The sequence below is a fragment of the Peromyscus leucopus genome, chromosome 23 (assembly GCF_004664715.2).
Source record: "Peromyscus leucopus breed LL Stock chromosome 23, UCI_PerLeu_2.1, whole genome shotgun sequence".
Taxonomy (NCBI): domain Eukaryota; kingdom Metazoa; phylum Chordata; class Mammalia; order Rodentia; family Cricetidae; genus Peromyscus; species Peromyscus leucopus.
The window spans coordinates 4668348-4688088 of NC_051082.1; the positions used below are offsets into that span (position 1 = coordinate 4668348).

A 19741-nucleotide genomic window follows, 5' to 3' on the forward strand; every position below is an offset into this window, starting at 1 on the left:
ACTAGGCTCTGAAGAGGGCAGAGGCACCTTAACAGGTCAACCTCATAAATAGTTTCATGTTCACGCTGAGACTCGTTTCTTCCGGGGGTGTCCTGCTGCTCCCTGGTCTCCACCCAAACCCAATGACAGTGGCCTCTGTTCCCTGCTAGTCAAATCCCGCCGCAGTAGTTTCTTCAGCCTGAGAAACTCATATTAACCAAGGACTCCTCTGCTGTTCCTCTTGAATCTTCCTGCCTTGACATGGGCCCAGGAAGATAAAATCCAGTTTGTGTTATAATTAAACACTCCCATGCAGGTAGTCACTCTCCAGAGTGACGAGAGCCCAGAGACACCAGGGACTGTTTCGTTCAATAAAAACGTTAGACTCGGGGGCTGGGGAGATGGCTCAGTGGTTAAGAACACTGGCTGTTCTTCCACAGGGCCTGGGTTCAGTTCCCAGCACCCACATGGCAGCTCAGGCTGTCTGTAACTCCAGTTCCACGGTACCTGACACCCTCACCGACATGCAGGCAAAACACCAATGCACATTAAAAAAAATAAATAAATAAAAAGCATTAGGCTGGCCTAATTATTTAACCATGAATTAATTTAGTTCAGTTTGATAGTTGTGATGGTGGTACTCCTCTGTCAGCGTAGGCTAATTCATTTTAATCACATTCTGTGACAATTGAGGGCTTTGGAGAGTATGGAGGGAGATTTGCAGCAAACCGGACTTAATTAACTGCAGGAGGTGGGCCCAGCGCGCTCCAAGTGAAAGCCCCGAGGCGAGTCTCGAGTCTCGAACGGTGGTGCTGATGGCAGCGGACTCGGGAGGAAACTCCAGCCCTCACTGCTGCCAGAGCCTGGGGGATGGGGGCCGCTCGCCTCGGAGTCTGGGGTTGGCTCTCTAGGAATCTGCTCACCCTAGTGCCTGTCCGCAGAAATGTCCACTGCAGGCCCACAGCCCCGCAGTGCGCCAAGCTGCTGAGCCAGGGGCAGCCGGCACACCTGGGCGGAGCAGTGGGGAACAGGCCGCAGAGGCTCTTCTGAGGACAGGAGATTAGGCCAAGGGAGCCAGAGCCAGAGAGACACGCCCCTCTTTACATGTCCAAACAGTCGGTGTTTAGACACTGGGGCCTAATCACGCTCACAGCCGTGTTAACTGGAACGGCTTTACATGGAGCATCTCTTTGTAAACCTCAAGTACTGCAGGCAGCAAGGTTACCTCCCCATTTTTCAGATGAGGTAACTGAGAGCCCAGGTAGGTAAGTTACTCATGCATGCCAGTTCATGTGGAGCTGAGACTGAGCTTGGTCATCCCATCCAGAAGCTCCCGGGTGCCCCCGAGAAACACATCATGGACATCCACAGCAACCGTGGGTGCGTGGAAACCAATCACGTGTCTTTCCCCTCCAGCAACATGGTAGTGGCTTTGAAGGAACTCTCCATCCGGGTGACTTCCGGACCACTGTGGAATACCTCGTGAACCTTCTGGAGACCGAGAGCTTCCAGAACAACGACATCGATACAGGGTGGCTGGACCACCTCATCGCTGAGCGGGTACAGGTAGGAAGCCGCGTTGCCTCCCGGGGGTGGCCGAGATCCATGCTGCCGGCAGGTACCGAGACCCGGAGTCTTTCCTAGGCAGAGAAGCCGGACATCATGCTCGGGGTGGTGTGTGGGCCTTGAACGTGGCAGATGCGATGTTCAGAACCTGCATGACGGATTTCTTGCACTCCTTGGAAAGGTAGGGCGGGCAGTTCTCTTGTTCCCTCCTGTGGTGTGTGGGCAGCATGGAGGGCAGGGTGGCCTTTTTGTGGTGTTTGGAAATAGACTCATTAAGTAGCTCATGCTGGCATCCGAATTGGATCCTCCTGCCTCAGCCTCCCGAGCGCTGGGGTTATACTTGTGTGCCACCATGCCAGGTGGGATGTGCTTTGAGGCTGCCTCTCCTTTGGGCTTGCCTTCGACATTCTGTGGGTAAGCCTGTGTTGCCTGGAAGAGGCTGGGGCTGAGCCAGAGAGGTTTGTGGGTATGGAGGGCCCATAGGGGGCAGTGAGGCCTGCCAGGCAACTTCTGCCTGGATCGTCGTTTGGGAGGACCGTCCTGTGTATTGTAGGGTGGCGGCAGAATCCGTGACTCCTGCCTACTACACGCCAAGGCGGGCCCGTTCCCTGTGTGGCCCAGCAATAAGAACCAAGTGCCCTCTCTTGAAAAGAGCCATGACAAACAAATGGTGTGCCCACAAAAAGTGTCAAAGAATAAACAGTAGCCATTGCTCACTCCGTTGAGTGACAGGATACTCACAGCCCACGTGCTAGAGGGTGGCAGACACCCCCCACCCCCCGCTTTCCCCCATTTATATTTTTGTGAGACAGTTTGGGCTGACTCACCCTCCTGCCTTACCCTCCCAGTGCCAGGTTAATAGACGCATGCCACCACACCTGACTTCCATGTGGACTTTCTCCTAGGAGAAGCCATCATTAAGGTTTTGAAGCCGCTTAAAAATGTCCCGTTCTTCAGTGGGTGCCAGTTCCACTCTGGGATCTGTGTCCCACACTGTTAATCAGTCTCGGCTCTGTCTGCTTCACTGGTGCCCATGAAGGGCAGAAAGCCAGCTGACTGACCGCTTGATGATGCTGGGGGTGGAGCCCAGTGTTGGGGGTGGAGCCCAGTGCTGGGGGTGGAGCCCAGTGCTGGGGTGGAGCCCAGTGCTGGGGGTGGAGCCCAGTGTTGGGGTGGAGCCCAGTGTTGGGGGTGGAGCCCAGTGCTTGGGGGTGGAGCCCAGCTCTGCCCTGAGTTCTGCTCCAGCCTTCTGGGGGCCATGGAGGACGTCGCTGAGCCCAAGGGGTGCTGTAGGGACCTCTGCTCCTCCCTGGACTGATGTCACATCCATCTTCTCCATCAGGGGTCAGGTCCTCCCGGCTGATTCTCTGCTGAACATTGTGGATGTTGAGCTGATTTATGGAGGCGTCAAGTACATCCTCAAGGTAAAGGCGCAGTCTCTGTGCGTCTCAGACGTTCCTACCATTTTGAGCCTGACTTCTGTGAACCCGGAGTGGGGTCTTCATGTGGGGTCTGAGCAGCGTGTCCCTCGGGGCTCTCTGTGGTCCATGACCTTGAACTCTGAACACTCTGAGTTTAGGAGAGAAAGGCGGAGTGGTACCCAAAGAATGCTGAAACTTATTTCTCACTATCTTTTATCACACACTTGTCTGTGTGTGACGTAACACCTGTGTGTATGTTGTGAAGATATGATGGATAAGGGCCGGGTTTGGGTTGATATTTCATGGCAATGGAAGAGTAGAGCCTGGGCCAGAGCCCAGTGTACACGCCTCCCTCCAGTGTCCCGGATCTCCTAAGCTATCGACTGTATTCAGGAGTCTCTGTCCATTCCGGGTTTCATAGCAGAATACATAGACCAGGGGCTCGTAAACCACAGGAGGCATTACTCATAGTTCTGAGGCCGGGACATCCAGGGTCAAGGCATGGGCCAATTCAGTATCTTCTGAGGGCCCGTTTCCTGGTTTGCAGTGGGGATCATCTTTCGCTGTGTGTCTTTCTGTGGTGGAAGAGGGCAAGAGGGCTCTTTGGAGTTCCTTTAATAACTTCTAAATTGAATTTGTTTGTTCATTCGTTCATGTGTGTGTGTACATATATATGTATGTACAGTGTGTGTGTGTGTGTGTGAGAGAGAGTACAAAGTGTGTGTATGTGCATATGTGTGTGTATGTGCATATGTGTGTGTATGTGCATATGTGTGTGTATGTGCATATGTGTGTGTATGTGCATATGTGTTGTATGTGCATATGTGTGTATGTGCATATGTGTATGTGTGCATATGTGTATGTGTATGTGCATATGTGTGTGTGTGTGTGAAAGACAGCTTTCGAGAGTTGATTCTCTTCCCACAAAATGTGTGTGTGTGTGTGTATGTGCATATGTGTGTGTGTGTGCATGTGCATATGTGTGTGTGTGTGTCAAAGATAGCTTTCAGGAGTTGATTCTCTTCCCACCAGGTGGATCCCAGGGATCAAACTCAGCTTGTCAGGGCTTGATGGCAGGTGCCATCACCCGCGTCATCTCACGGCCCGGGGTCCCTTTTCTAAGGGTGCTAAGAAGGCTCCGTCCTCATGACGTGTGTACTTGAACCAGGGGTCCCACTTCCTACTAAGATCTCCCCTGAGGCTTGGTTTCGGGGGGGGGGCACATACAGCTGAGGGCACTAGGTCCCTGACAGAAGCCTCCATGGCTGCCTGAGCAAAGACAAGCCCCAGTCCCCGCCGGCCAGAGTGACGCTTGGACACTGGAATCCCCAGGAAACCCGGCTGAGCCAGGGATGGCTCCACAGGGTCCATGTCTGCAGCCCGAAGCCGTCTGTCCACAGCCAGGGCAGGAGCAGGCTGCTAGCTCGTGCGCACCGTAGGAGCCACAGGGGTTCTGATGTCCCCACAGGTGGCCCGGCAGTCCCTGACTGTGTTCGTCCTCATCATGAATGACTGCCACATCGAGATCGATGCCCACCGGCTGAACGATGGGGGGCTGCTCCTGTCCTATAATGGCAGCAGCTACACCACGTACATGAAGGAAGAAGTGGACAGGTGCGTGAGTGCCGGGGCGTGGGCAGCGTGGGGGGTGGGGGTGTGCGGCTTCCTCTGTAGGAGCTGAAAGGCAAAGCTGGCCTCTGCAGGCCTGAGGTTCCAGCTCAAGCCTGCTTGGGTTCGATCTGGGGCATTTGGAGAGAGTCCCCATCCTGGCTGGAGCTCCATGCACCTGGCAGGTGTTTGAGGGTCGGGGTTCCCAGGCAGTTACCATTTCCAGTTACCAGAGGATGCAGGGCCAAACAGGAAGTGACAACCTGCTCCATGGTCTGCAGGGTAAGTGAGGAGGTGCCAGCTGCCCCGGGTCTGAGCGACAGGGCCCACCGCCCTGGAGGATGAGCACAGGCTAGATGCCCCATCCAGTGGCTGGTGAGTCATCACTCTGGGCTTCTAGCTGTGGCAGAAGATGACACACTGGACAGACAGTGGCAGGAAGGCTACTTTGTTCCGATGCTGGAAGCTCCAGGCCTGGTGCGATTGCACTGGGGGTCTGGATACTTCCAGCTCCCGTTTGCCTGACCATGCTGAGGTCACAGAGGTAGTGATGACAGGCAGGGAGCACTCAGACCCTGGCCAAGAGATCAGTGTGGGTGTGTACGTGTTAGAGTCACTCTGGAGTCGGTCGTAAGGGGACCCTTTTCTCAGTCCCCAATATTTTAGAAGAAGGTAGGTTAGAGTCGGACCTCAGTGGCGCTTACTCTGCTTCCTAACTGTGTCCTGTCTGCTAAGAATATTCAAGATTCTTGTAAGCTCTGCTCAAAACCTGTCTTCCCCAGTTCAGTTGAAGGAAGGAGTTAGAATTAGTTAAGAGTTATTGAGCTGGCGTGGTGGCACACGCTCTAATCCAGCACTCAGGAGGCAGAGCCAGGTGGATCTCTGTGAGTTCGAAGCCAGCCTGGTCTACAGAGCGAGATCCAGGACAGGAACCAAAACTGTATAGAGAAACCCTGTCTCGAAAAACAAACAAACAAACAAAAAAATAGAGTTATTGAATAGTATTGATTGATTGATTTCCTGTGCCAGGATCTGGAGGATTCCGTCAGTAATAGATATTAGTTTTCAGCCACAAAAAATAAAGGGGTGGAGAGAAGGCTCAGCAATTAAGAGCCCTGGCTGCTCTTCCAGAGGACCCGGGTTCAGTCCATCACTCACACGGCAGCTCACAACTGTCTATATAACTCCAGTTCCATGGGTTCTAACACCCTCACACAGAAATACATGCGGGCAAGATATCAGTGCACATAAAATAAAAATAAATCTTAAAATTTTTTTTTCTAAATCTAAAAAAAGAAAGAAAAAAAAAAAAAAGGCTCTAATGCCTCACAGAGGGTGATGGAATGCCTGCCCTAGGAAAGGGAAATTACCCGGAAGTCTGGCTGTCTTGCTGGGCCTCATCCGTCTCCCACATCCCACTCTCCCCGACCCCCTAGTTACCGGATCACTATTGGCAATAAGACGTGCGTGTTTGAGAAGGAGAATGACCCCACAGTCCTGAGAGCCCCCTCGGCTGGGAAGCTGACACAGTACACGGTGGAGGATGGAGACCACGTGGAAGCTGGGAGCAGCTACGCTGAGATGGAGGTGAGGGAGAGACAGCCCTGGGGCTGTGGGGTGCAGTCCCGAAACCCCACCGCCCCTCAGCCATCAGGCCCCCTAGACCCCGCCCCTCGTCCATCAGGCCTTGCCTCTGCCCTTGGCTTGGGAGGTTCAGCCTAAACCTGGGATATTCAAAGAATATTTTAAAAGAGAGCTCCGATTGCCTGCATCTCCTGGAAGGAATAAGAACTGCTTAGTAATAGTGGTGACAGTGATTAAAACCACAAGCCAGAACTGACTGAGCACTGACCGTCCAGGGGTGGTAATCTGTGCACCTTCACTTTTGGTATCCGAGGCTGGACCCTAAGCCCTAAAGCATGCTAGGCCAGCATTCCACTTTTATAACCTCAGCAAGTTCATGAGGCGGGCACACATGTGATTCCCGTGGTATGCATGAAGAGATCAGCCTCAGGAAGGAGCACTAAGGCTGTTGTTGTCTGAGGGCACACAGAGCCAAGCTGCAAGCCTGCCCTCCACTCTCTGCTGTGAGAACAGTGGGTGGCCCTTCAGGAGAACCGCCCTCCTGCACAGGCTGGACTCTCCACCTCAGTTATTCTCTGTACGGGAGGGGACTTGCTCCCAGTTTACAGATGGAGACACCAAGGCTCAGAGATAGGAAGGAGGTTTTTGGAATCCACAGAGATGATGGAGGAGGCGAACCACTGAGCAGGAAGCAGTGTGGTGCCGTGACCACAGTGGGTGCCGTGGCCCACAGTGGGTTCCATGGCCACAGTGGATGCCGTGGTCACAGTGGGTGCCATGGTCACAGCGGGTACCGTGGCCCACAGTGGATGCCGTGGTCACAGTGGGTGCCGTCACAGTGGATGCCGTGGTCACAGTGGGTGCCGTGGTCACAGTGGGTGCCGTGGCCCACAGTGGGTTCCGTGGCCACAGTGGGTGCCGTGGCCCACAGTGGGTGCTGTGGTCACAGATCTCAAGTTTTAGGCGACTTCAGACACCGGGTTGGTCAAGTGAGTTACAGGGTGGATTTCAAGCCGGTGCTTCATTTTACAACTCCCCCGCTTCCCCAGAGGGCGCCAAGCCTGGGCATGATGTTAAATGTTTGTTTTAGACAGCTGGGGGCGGGGGTGAGAAGCCGAGAGCCCCATGTTGTTCAGCAGTGGGATGCGTTCTGGGAAATGTGTCCTTGGACAACCTCTTTGTCACGTGGACATCGTAGAGTGTTTTTACACAAACAAAGGTGTCATTTAGTCACTTGAGGCGTTGACGTGACCTCTAAGTGTGAGGTGCAAGAGGCTGCTGCCACCAACGGTGTCCCAGTGTGAAGTGTGAGTGCCGCGCTTTACCAGACAGGTAGCGGGACAGCCCATGCACACTGGCGTCACCACAGTTTGGGCCTGGCTATAGTGTCCTTAGGTGATCAGTCACTGGGTCAGCGTCCTTAGAGTCACTGACCACCAGCGTCATTGTGATGCGCTTGAGTCTGTGCTCACCGCTGGAGGAATAGGATTCGACGGTTTCTGGTAGAGATGGCCTCCTTTGAAAACAGTCAGGAGGGGCCTGGAGGTGCAGCCCCGTGGTAGAGTGTTTGTCTAGCGTGCGTGAAGCCCTCGCTCGGTTCCACCCCCAGCACCACGAATCAAAAGGGGAGAAGCAGTTTTTGTGTCTGTGAAATGGGCGGCACACACACCCGCCTCCCTGGCTGGCCTTGTAGATGGAGATGGTTCTTGGATGGCATCCATGCCTGGTGCACAGCCCCGCCCCTGGTACCCAGCCCCGCCCCTGGTACCCAGCCCAGTGCCTGGTGCTCAGCCCCGCCCCTGATACACAGGCCCCCCCTGTTGCTCAGCCCCCCCGATGCGCCCCACCCCGTGCTCAGCCCTGCCCCTGGTACACAGCCCCGCCCTGGTACACAGCCCCGCCCCTGTACACAGCCCCGCCCCTGATGCACAGCCCCGCCCTGTACCAGCCCCCCCTGGTACTCAGCCCCGCCCCTGGCGCACAGCAGGCTGGAAGAGAGGACAGGTTTCTCGTCTTGTGCTTGAGTGGTGCCCAGAGATTTGCTGTCACCGCGATGCACCGCTTCCTCCACAGTTCCTAGTTTGGAGTGACTCTGGGTGCCAGCACCAGGGAGCTCTGACCCGTCCTTCTTTCTGCACAACAGGTGATGAAGATGATCATGGCCCTGACCGTGCAGGAGAGTGGCCGGGTGAGGTACATCAAGCGTCCAGGGGTCGTGCTGGAGGCCGGCTGCGTGGTAGCGAGGCTCGAACTCGATGACCCTTCCAAAGTGCACGCGGTATGTCTGTCACACGTGGTCCCGGCTGCTCTGGCTGGCCCAGAGGCTCTCACTGTGTCACCCCGTTCAGAGGGAGCAGACCAGAGTCTCTCTCTGTTCCTGGGCCTGCCCATATCGTCTGTAGGCACACTCGGCCCTGGTGACAACGTAACGTGGAAGCCCCCCGGTGGCCATGCCCCTGTCTTCTCCAATCCTTTCACAGCTCTTCAATCTGCCTGGAGCAAAGCCCAGGTTCCTCCCAGGACCCAAGGGCAGAGCTGCTCCCTGTGACCTTCACTTCACGGCTTTCCGTCTATCCCCCTCTGCAGCTTCATGAGTGACACAAGCCTCCCGCCTGGAGCCTGTTCCCTGTGGCAGGGACAACCTGCTCCAGGCAGTGCCTCAGCTCACTCTCACCCCAGCCCGTGAATGTAGCTAGATTTTCCTGCCTGGCTCACAGTCAGGACAAATCTCCGTCACCTGCCAGTCCCACAGCCTCTCAGACCCAACCAAGTAAACACACAGAGACTTACATTGCTTACAAACTGTATGGCCATGGCAGGCTTCTTGTTATCTAGTTCTTATAGCTTAAATTAACCCATTTCTATAAATCTATACTTTGCCACGTGGCTTACCGGTGCCTTACATCTCACTTGTCGTGGCGGTGGCCGACAGCATCTCTCTGTCTCAGCCTTCCACTTCCAGAATTCTCTTCTCTGTTTGTCCTGCCTATACTTCCTCCCTGGCTACTGGCCAATCAGCATTTTATTTATACAGAGCGATATCCACAGCACATGAAGCTGGCTTTTATTTTTTTTCCTTTCAGTGCTGGGTGGTGAACCCAAGGTCTTGATCTTGCTTGGCAAGTACTTCAGCATTGAGCTACGTCCCCAGCCCTTGGCTTTAAAAAATTAATTTATTAATTATTGCTGTTATTATTATTATTAGTTGTTGGTGTGTGTGTGTGTTGTGTGTGTATGTGTGCTTGTGTGCCATCGAGTGTGAGTAGAGGTCAAAGGACAACTTTGGGGAATTGGTTCTCTCCTACTGTGGTTCGGACTTGTGTTTACCTGCTGAGCTATCTCAACACACACACACACACACACACACACACACACACACACACATATATACGAGGTCCAGTTGTGTAGCCCAGGCTGGCCTTGGCTCACTATGTAACCCAGTCTGGGTTTGAATTCAAGGCCCTTCTGTCTCCACATTCCGTGTTGTAGGTGTGTACCATCATGCCTGGCGCTGTGAGCTATCTGGGACCACCTTTAAATTATTATTATTTTGTTCAGTTAATATGTGCTATATAAGACAGATTTTGTCTTTCATACAGCTTTAGATTTGCAGGGTTACAGATCCTCTAAAGGGTTTTCATATTCCGTGCACCCAGTTCCCCTATTAATAATTTGACTATATTTATTACTAATTAGTACTCATGTCATTTCTATTCTGATCATAAGATCCACTAGTCACAATGAACCACTACTGTGATGTGTTTAACATACATACTTGACTCAGGTTCTAAGATTGTGTGAATATATATAACTTACTATCTTTACCTCCCCCCCACCCCATGCGTGTATATGTGTGTGTGTGTGTGTGTGTGTGTGTGTGTGTGTGTGTGTGTGTGTGTGTGTGTGTTCCGTGTGTCCACATGCTGGGAAGAACACAGGGCTTCATGGATGCCTGGCATCATCTACCATTCAGCTCCCCGCCCCAGCCCTGCCTTGGCCATTTTGAAGTTGGCCAGAGTGTTAAGCCTACATTGTTGAGCAACCATCCCCTCTGCGCGGAACCCTTTCTTTCTTACAAAACTAACACCATGCCCATTACATGCCAACTTTCTACTCCCTCCTCGCCCAGCGCCTGGCAGCCACTGGTCTGCACTGTTCCCGGGACCTGACGGCTCCAGGTTTCTTGGATGGCAGGGATCATACAGTACTTGCCAGTTTGTCCATAGCTGATTTCATTTAGCATATAGCTCAGTGTAGAGTGTGTGCATAGCATGTCCAAGGGCCACGAAAACAAACAAATACGTAAATGAGTAAATAAATCAATAAAATATAAAATATTGGGGCTGGAGAGATCACTCAGTGATTAATAACATTTGCTGCTCTTGCAGAGACCTGGGTTTTGATTCCCAGCACCCATGTTGGGCAGCTTACAACTAATGCCTCTGGCCTCCATGGACACCTGCATGCATGTCCACAACCCCCCCCCCCAACTCCCCAAATAGATACAACTAAAATAAATCTCATATTCAAAATAAGTTTTAAAAAATTGATGAATCGCATTAATTAAGTCAGGCATGGTGGCTCAGGCCTGCAATCCCAGCCCTCAGGAGGCTGAAGCATGAGAAATGTGAGTTGGAGGCTGGCCTGTGTGTGATGTGTAATGAGACCCTGCCTCAAAACAGAGCAGGGCAGGGACCTACAAAGAAAAACCAAAAGGAGAATGGGGAGATAATCTTTATCCAAAAGAAAATCAGAATATAAATAGAACCTCCTCTAAAATTGGAGTGTAAGTTGCCAAATTTGTGCCATTTGCAAAGGGGATAATTTGAAAAGCCTGGACCCAGACTTGAATTTAGTAATGTTGGGTTTCCAGGATGGCACGTCTCTTGTTCTTTCTCAGGCTTGAGCTGAGTAGGTCAGTGGGCTTTTGGGTCAGTCTTCTGCCTTGGTCTGTCTGTGACCTGTCCTTGTTTCTCAGAGACTCCATGGTCTGTCTGTGACCGGTCCTCATGTCTCACAGGTTCCCTGATCTGTCCATGTCCTCATGTCTCACTAACTCCCTGTTCTGTCTGTGTGGTCCTCCTTTCTCTCCAGGCACAGCCATTCACAGGAGAGCTCCCTGCCCAGCAGACCCTGCCCATCCTCGGGGAGAAGCTGCATCAGGTGTTCCACAGCGTCTTAGAAAATCTGACCAATGTCATGAGTGGCTACTGCCTGCCTGAGCCGATCTTCAGCGTAAAGGTAAGAGCCTGTAAGAGCCGGGCAGTGGTGGCGCAAGCCTTTAATCCCAGTACTCGGGAGGCAGAGGCAGGCAGATCTCTGTGAGTTCGAGGCCAGCCTGGTCTACAGAGCGAAATCCAGGACAGGCACCAAAACTACATGGAGAAACCCTGTCTTGAAACAACAACAAAACAAAACAAAAAAACAAAACAAAACAAAACAAAAAAAAAACAGCCTATAAGACCCTGGTATGCACAGGGCCCTGTGCCGAGCCAGGAGGGTTTCCTACCTGCTGAGTAGCTTTGGGTGACTTAAATGACCTCTCTGTTTTCATTTCATTTGTGAGTTGGGGAATAATCCCTCTACCGGCTTGCAGTGGCTGTCTCTGAAAAAAACAAAAAAGAAACATAGATAAAGAGGGAGAAGAGATTGCTCAGTGGCCCAGGGGTTGAGAGCATGTGCTGCTCTTCCAGAGGACCCAAGTCCGGTGGGTTCCCAGCAACCCCGTGGGGCAGCTCCAGGGGATCAAACGCCCTCTTCTGACCTCTGAGGGTACTAGCGTTCACTTCCACGTTCCACATGCAGACACAAACACAGTCACATAATTTTAAAGTAATAAAATAAACTGAAAAAGAATACGGGTAAAGAAAGATCCTTGGATTCTACCTGGTGCAGTGATCAAGCTCCCCACAGGCATTAGCTTGTCACGTGCTCTTCTTTGTTTTCCCACGCCATGCTGGTGGTCTGTTACCCAGAGAGGGACGGGGGGGGGGGGGGGGGATGGGAGGGGATGGGGGGGACACGGGACGACACACACACACGACGACTCTCTATGACTTGAGCAGCTCCACTCCAGGCTGCCCCAGAGGCTGCTGGGTCTAGATCTTCTGCATTGGAAGGTGTGGCCTGAGTGGGTCGAGTTGCGAGGGCGCCCGTGACCGATGGAGATGTCCACCCATACGGACGTGGTGGCTGATGTCCTTGTCCCTCTGCAGCTGAAGGAGTGGGTCCAGAAGCTCATGATGACGCTCCGGCACCCAACCCTACCTCTCCTGGAGCTGCAGGAGATCATGACCAGTGTGGCAGGCCGCATCCCAGCACCCGTGGAGAAGGCGGTCCGCAGGGTGATGGCCCAGTATGCCAGCAACATCACTTCCGTGTTATGCCAGTTCCCCAGCCAGCAGGTGCGCGCCCCAGCCGGCTCCGGCCAGCCACACCGATGCTCACTCCCTTATCCGACCTCTCCTAAGCTGGGCCAGCGCCCAGTGTTGTTGGCCCGTGGTTCTTTCTAACTTTTACTATAGAACTCCAGCATTTCCTCCCAAGGGTCAGGCATTTGGATGTACTCCCCAGTCCCCAGGCCTCGCTCCGACAGCTCAGGTTCAGGGGGAAAGTCACGAGTGCAAATAGAACTAACTGCCTTAGCCCAGGCTGGCTCAAATCATTAGCTAGAGAATCTTATTCCTGGGTCACAGGTTTTGGAAGTCTGTAACCGTGGGCCTCATGTCTTGGGAATGGAAACCATCAGTATATATATATATACACACATACATATATGTGTATATATATATATATATATATATATATATATATATATATATATATCCCATTGGTATAAAAGTGTTCGTTCTCTCTGGCCTGTATAGCTTGCTTTCTGCTGTTGAGTTTGGGAAGGCTGTTTTCCCATCAGCCTTCACTCCTTCCTGCTGCCCGCCCCCATCCTCCCCCACGCACCTTCGCCGCTAATTGAGAAGCTAAGTCAGGCCCTTCCCCGAGGTCAACAACGCTGAAGGTTGAAACTGTGTTTTGTTTCTTGCAGTGCTGGTCCTCAGGCATGCTGGGCAAGCACTCCACCACTGAGCTACATCCCGAGCTCCTGAAGGTTGGAATGTTGTTCAGCCATGTCAGAGGAGTGGCCTTGGGATTCATGCTCCCACCTGGATAAGCCTTGTGCTAAGGGAAAGGAGCCGGGTCAAAAGACCTCAGTGTCCGCAACAGGCGATCAGTGTAGAAAGGAAGTCCGATTAGTGGCTGCCAGGGGAGGCGTGGGGGGGAGGGGAGGAAAATATAGGGGCACCTTTGAGTGACTGGCTTCCCGCTGACACATACCTCACAGCTGGAGGAGGATTGAAACAAAAATATCAATCTCAAAAGGCAGATTAAAGCTGGGTGCTAACGCTCCTGGAATCAGACCACCTGAGGCTCTGCAGGAATCCCCCCCACACCCCCCTACACACATCCCCACTAGAACTAATGAGGCCTCAGGGAGAGAAGGATGCATTTGGGACTTTCCCAAATTTTCTCATTAATGCAAGCTTTAGTTTTCGTTTTCATTAAAGATCCCTTTTATTGGGGGGCCTGTGCGGTGGCTCAGCAGGTAGAGACGCTTGCCAAGTAAGCACAGAGATCTCAGTCGGATCCTCAGAACACACATAAGGGTAGAAGGAGACAACCAGTTTCACAGTTATCCCCTGACCTCCACATGAGCCACGGTGCATGCATCCCCACATACATCGTATACACACACCACAGTAATTTTAAAAGGAAGCATGCCAATCACATGAACTTTAATATGAAGACGGACCCTTCCCCTTCCTGGCCCACACTTTTGCTGGACATTCCTTCCCCCTCTGAGTCCTGCCAGGGGGGGAGGGAGGCAGCATTTCGTCCACTCATATCTTTGTGTGACTGTCATTCCGAGCTCCTGGGTCCCCAGAGAGACATTGAAGGGGTGAACAGGGCTGTTATGAAGAGGCCAGGTGGCTTGGGTCTTTGAGTACAAGCAGTCTGGGGCCTCCCTGGGAGCCTGTGGTGGGTCCCTCATGATCACGTGGCAGGCAGTGTCCTGACCTGTTCTGTGTTCTTATCTAGATAGCCACCATCCTGGACTGCCATGCCGCCACCTTGCAACGTAAGGCGGACCGTGAGGTCTTCTTCATGAACACGCAAAGTATTGTGCAGCTGGTCCAGAGGCAAGTGCATCCTGGGCCCTCCAGGGTGGTGAGCACAGGGAGGGAGAGTGAAAAGGAATCCATCCCCCATGTTTAGAAATATTACAGAAGAGAAAAAAAATGTAGAGGATACCGCATTGCGAGGTGTTTAAAAAAGGAAGGGAAATTTACAAAAAGTTATTTCGGCCAACATCTTCAAGCTCGACTTTTGAAAACATCTTTATGTGTTACGGGGGTCATTGGAAGTTTTCGTTTTGTGGTTAAAATCTGCTAAAATCAGCTTTCCTTTTTTAGTAGCTCAACTCTTAAGGCTTTCCTTCTTTCTGGGCTTGTCTAGAGGCTTAGTTCTGGGGACCGGCCCAGCCTGGACTCTGGTTTGATGAACAAGTCAGGGCTCCACTGACCTGCCCAGCCGGCACTAAGAGCCCACGCCATGTTCTGCTAGGCCTGGGGAGTTGGAGTGTGCCCCCCCTCCCGCTCCCACTCCTCCTTCCCCTCCTTCTCTGCTTCCTCCCCTCCCCTTCCCCTACTCTCCCCCCTTCCTCCCTTCCTCCCTCTTCCCACCCTCTCTCTCCCCCTCCTCCTCCTGCAGTGCTGATTGTACGGGGCTTTGCACACGTGCCCGGGGAAGCTCTCTGCCACTGAGCTGCGTCCCGGCTCTTGGTTTTCCAAGACAGGGTCTCTGCATAGTGCCACCGCCAAACTCGAAGTCCATGTAGGAAACACTGTACCTGTGCTTCCCTTCTGAAAGCCATAGTAGCTCCAGCTGAGACATCTAGGTGTCCAGGAGGTGGTGGGCACGGTGATGGTGACCGTGGCTGCTTTTGGTTCCCCCAGGTACCGCAGCGGGACCCGCGGCTACATGAAGGCTGTGGTGCTGGACCTCCTGCGGCGGTATCTGAGCGTGGAGCATCATTTTCAGCAAGGCAAGGGATGCCGCGCACCCCTGGGGTCAGCCACAGGTTCAGGGCAGGGCAAGGGGAAGGAAGGGCCAGCCTCACCCTCCTGGGTCTCTCGTCTCCCCACAGCCCACTATGACAAGTGCGTGATCAACTTGAGGGAGCAGTTCAAGCCGGACATGACCCAGGTGCTGGACTGCATCTTCTCACACGCACAGGTGGCCAAGAAGAACCAGCTGGTGATCATGCTGATAGTAAGATGGGGACCAGCGCCCCAGGTGGGGGCGGGGCGGGGCGGGGGCTTTTCTCCTGCTTCCTCCTTCTCTTCCTTCTCTTTCTCTTCGTCCTCCTCCTTCTCTCCCTGCTCCTCTCTCCCCCTTCTTTCCCCTGTTCTCAGTTCTGGCATAGAACCCGGGTCCTAGTCCTGCTAGGCAAAGTGCTCTGCCGCAAAGCCACATCCCCAGAACAGTCCCCAACTGTTTTCTAGAAAGGGCGGGATGTAAAAGCGTAGACTGGCAGGTGGTTTAGTCTGTGACCTAACTGCTTGACGTTGCCATTGTTTATGGTGTGACTGCACAATAAAACTTTATTTGTAACAACAGGCAGGGACACAGAGCACCTGCTCTGTATCAGACTTTGAACAGGACCCTTCAGCACAGGGTCTCATTACTTGTACAGTTTTGAAGTTTTTCAAAATTCATTTCGGGGTCGGGGGTTCCTCAAAGGACTGTAATATGTAGTTAGGACTGGAAGCTTATGCCCAAAGAGATTCCGTTTAATCTGTGGGCTCAGGTCAGAGCTGGGTGTGGTGGTGGGCACTCTGAATTAAACTCCCTGTGAGTTTGAGGCCAGCCTGGTCTACATAGTGAGATCTAGGCCAGCCAGGGCTACATGGTGAGTGAGAACTGTGTCTAGATAGAGAGAGAGATGAGAGATAGATAGAGATAGCTAGATAGACAGATGATGGATAGATAGATGATAGATAGATGATGGATGATAGGTAGATGGATAGATGGATGGATAGACGGACAGACGGACAGACAGACAGGTCTGGTCTGTGGGTTATCCTGATGCTGCTGGCTCCTGTGCACATGTTGACTCTCCTGGGCATGAGTTCCCTACGTGCCGCAGACTCCAGCCTGGAAAGAACAGTGGGATGGCACCAGCCATGTTGTAGTGAAGGCACAGATGAGGTCCACGGTTCCTCCCAGCTTTTGATTCTTTTCGTTAGAAAATAAAGACTTTTCTGACCTAATGCAGTTTGCTGCTCAGGGAGCTGGACTAGTGACTTAGCCTACAGAAGCCCCTTAAGAAGGAAAGGGTCACTATGGCTCTCCTGATCGTACAGCGCATCGTGACGAGGAGTCTTGGCAGACACAGATGAATGTCGGTGCTCAGCTTACTTTCTCCTTTACATTCAGTCCAAGCAGCACAGGAAATGATAGCACCCACATTCAAAATGGGGTCCCCCCCCCTCAGTTGACCTCGTGTAGAAACTTCCTCACACACAGCTTTGTCTCCAAGCTGAGTCTAGATCCTGTCAGGATGGCAATACAGATTAATGTAAGTGTCACTGTCACTTACACCGGGGACTTCCTGATAGAGCGATGACCCCTGGAATGAACTTCCATTCCTGGTCTTGGTTCTCAGTGTTGTTCAGCGGTCATAGGATGTTAGTGATGATGAACACAGAACAGGGGCTGGAGGGATGGCTGAGAGGTTAAGAGCACTGTCTGCTCTTCCAGAGGTCCTGAGTTCAATTCTCAACAACCACATAATGGCTCACAACCATCTATAATGAGATATGATGTTTTCTTCTGGCCTGCAGACATACATGCAGGCAGAGCACTATATACATAATAAATCTTTAAGAAAGGAAAAAAACAAAAAAATGCTGGGTGGTGGTGGCACACGCCTTTAATCCCAGCACTCAGGAGGCAGAGACAGGCAGATCTTGGTGAGTTCAAGGCCAGCTTGGGCTACAGAGTGAGATCCAGGAAAGGTGCAAAGCTACACGCAGAAACCCTGTCTCGAAAAACTGAAAAAAAAAAAAAAAAAAAAAAAAAAAAAAACAGAACAGAATGCTGTCATCAAAATTGTAGGATGCTGGTTGCTTCCTAGACGTGAACAAGAAAGGAGAGGGTATTGTGAGCTGTTGTGTGTGGAAGGCTGGGACCTGGTGTTTCAATGTTCCCATGTGTGCATGCACACTTGAAGACAGGTGTCCACAGAGGCCGGAAGAGGGCATCAGATCCCCTGGAGTTGGAGTTACAGATAACTGACATGGGTGCTAGGAACGGTAACTCAGGTCCTCTGCAAGAACATTGAACGTTCTCTACCACTGAGCCAGCTCTCCGCCCATACAAAGTACTCTTTGAATGCTGGACCTCTTGGAAAGCCTAGCTGCTGGACGGCACCCGAGCTCTGTGCTCTCCTTGCAGGAAGGGGACAGCTGTCCGATCCTATTAGGACTTGAGAGGGAGACAGTGGCGGGCTGTTCTTGGGGTTACAAAAGCAGCGGGTGAGCGCTTGTTATGACCAGGACGGGGCACGCATATAGGTGAGAGGTGACTCTGTAGGTAGCAAGGTGTCTTAGAGGACAATGTGGGCTGACAGTGTGGGTGGTGGAGGCCAGTGGCTCAGCAAACCTGCTTCCTCCCACCCCAGATCTGTCTCCAGGGGCTGTGTAGGGAACCCCTCCCCCCGAGTTGTCCGCAAAGCCCCTCAGAGAGGGGAACATGGGGGCCACGTGCTCACAGCACAGTCTGCCGCAGACTAGCTCCTCGCTTGGCAGAAGGGATGCGCGCCTGGCCGGGGAGACGGCTCAGTGGATGAACCTTACTGCACATATGTGAGGACCAGAGTTTGGACTCCCAGCATCCACAGAAAAAGCCAGCAGATAGGGTGGCCCACTTGTGATCCCAGTGGAGACAGAGATAAGGGATCCCTAAGCTGCCTAGGGGAACTAGCCAAATCGGCGAGTTCCGAATTCCAAGTTCAGGAGAGACCCTGACTCAGAAAACACAGTTTTCTGGAGAGCAGTGGAAGGAGACATATGAGGTGGTCTGGTCTTGTCCACACATGCGTGTGTGCACATGTGCGTGCTCACCAACACACATTCAGCACCCCCTGTGCCCCCCTGTACGTAGTAAAAGGCTCCGCTGTGTTGCCCTTCCCGTCAGATGTGAGGGTGCGTGAGTCAGGGAACGAATGTGTGAGGGAGGGAGTGACGTGTACCCGCGTTCAGAGCTGGCTGGCTGTATGCAGAGAGGTGAGGTTAGACCCCCACCCGCGACCGGCCAAGCGCTGGCCGGATCCCCTTGGGTAAAGCAAAGCCAGCCTGGGTTCTGTCGTTGTCCCTGAAGGACGAGCTCTGCGGCCCAGACCCTGCCCTGTCCGACGAGTTGACCACCATCCTCAACGAGCTGACGCAGCTGAGCAGGGCCGAGCACTGCAAAGTGGCCCTCAGAGCCCGGCAGGTGGGTCCCAAAGCATGTTGCCGCGCGCGCGTGCGTGTATGTGTGTGTGTGTGTGTCTGTCTATGTGTGTGTGTGTCTGTGTGTGTGTGTCTGTGTGTGTGTCTGTGTCTGTGTGTGTCGTGTCTGTGTCTGTGTGTGTCTGTCTGTCTGTGTGTGTGTCTGTGTGTGTGTCTGTGTGTGTGTGTGTGTGTGTGTGTGTCTGTGTGTGTGTTCTGTGTGTCTGTGTGTCTGTGTGTTTGTTTTTTTTTTTTTTTTTTTTTTTTTTTTTTTTTTTTTTTTTTGTTTGTTTTTTTTTGTTGTGTGTCTGTGTGTTCTGTGTGTGTGTGTATGTGTGTGTGTGTGTGTGTGTGTCTGTGTGTGTGTGTGTCCCTCTCACCCCCCCCCCAGCTTCTCTCGCCTCAGTCCTCCCTCCTCCCTCTTCCCTACAGGTCCTGATCGCCTCCCACCTCCCCTCCTACGAGCTGCGGCACAACCAGGTAGAATCCATCTTCCTGTCTGCCATCGACATGTACGGCCACCAGTTCTGCCCAGAAAACCTCAAGGTGAGTCTTTGGGACTGTGGGTTTTCCTTACCCTCCAGGAGCCCCCCCAGTTCAGTGACATAAAGTTCAGGGTGGCTAGGATGGTCCCAGGGGACATCTGCACGCTCTGGGAGTTGCAGGCGTGGAAACCTGTTCACAGGCTCCATGGGGCGACAGGCTTGGGGCGTTCCTGGCCAGTACAGGGTTTGAATTAAGGTGTTCTAGAATGTTCCAGGAGGCATGAGCCCTTTGCGTGGGGGTCAGGGTGAGGCACTTGGTCTCCTCTTCCTAGGCTCTTGCCAGGGCCCTGGCTTACTGTAAACTTTTAGGCACACATTGGCATTTGAAACTGGACCTTGCCCTGGGCACAGTCACCCCCCCCCCATTGTCCCATCTCCCAAGGCTGTGTGCAAAGGAGTCAGTCCCCTGCGTTGGAAGACACTGACTGCAGTAGTGATTGGGACACAGCCCACTTGTGCCTCCCCCTGCCCCCCAACTCCTGGGTCAGACCTG

The 19741-nt window shown here is 52.8% G+C and overlaps 1 protein-coding gene across 1 annotated transcript in view; it reads left to right on the top strand.

Annotated features, from left to right (window-relative positions):
- The first annotated feature begins 1436 nt into the window (after positions 1–1436).
- Positions 1437–19741, top strand: part of Acacb (acetyl-CoA carboxylase beta) — a 48619-nt gene continuing 30314 nt past the window's right edge. Inside the window, 14 exon segments of the mRNA XM_037198611.1 lie at positions 1437–1545; positions 1624–1726; positions 2888–2969; positions 4435–4580; positions 6011–6161; positions 8302–8436; positions 11253–11399; positions 12374–12562; positions 13198–13260; positions 14250–14350; positions 15167–15255; positions 15358–15482; positions 18594–18707; positions 19136–19249. Of these exon segments, the coding sequence (XP_037054506.1) occupies positions 1683–1726; positions 2888–2969; positions 4435–4580; positions 6011–6161; positions 8302–8436; positions 11253–11399; positions 12374–12562; positions 13198–13260; positions 14250–14350; positions 15167–15255; positions 15358–15482; positions 18594–18707; positions 19136–19249 (1500 nt within the window). The 5' untranslated portion in view covers positions 1437–1545; positions 1624–1682.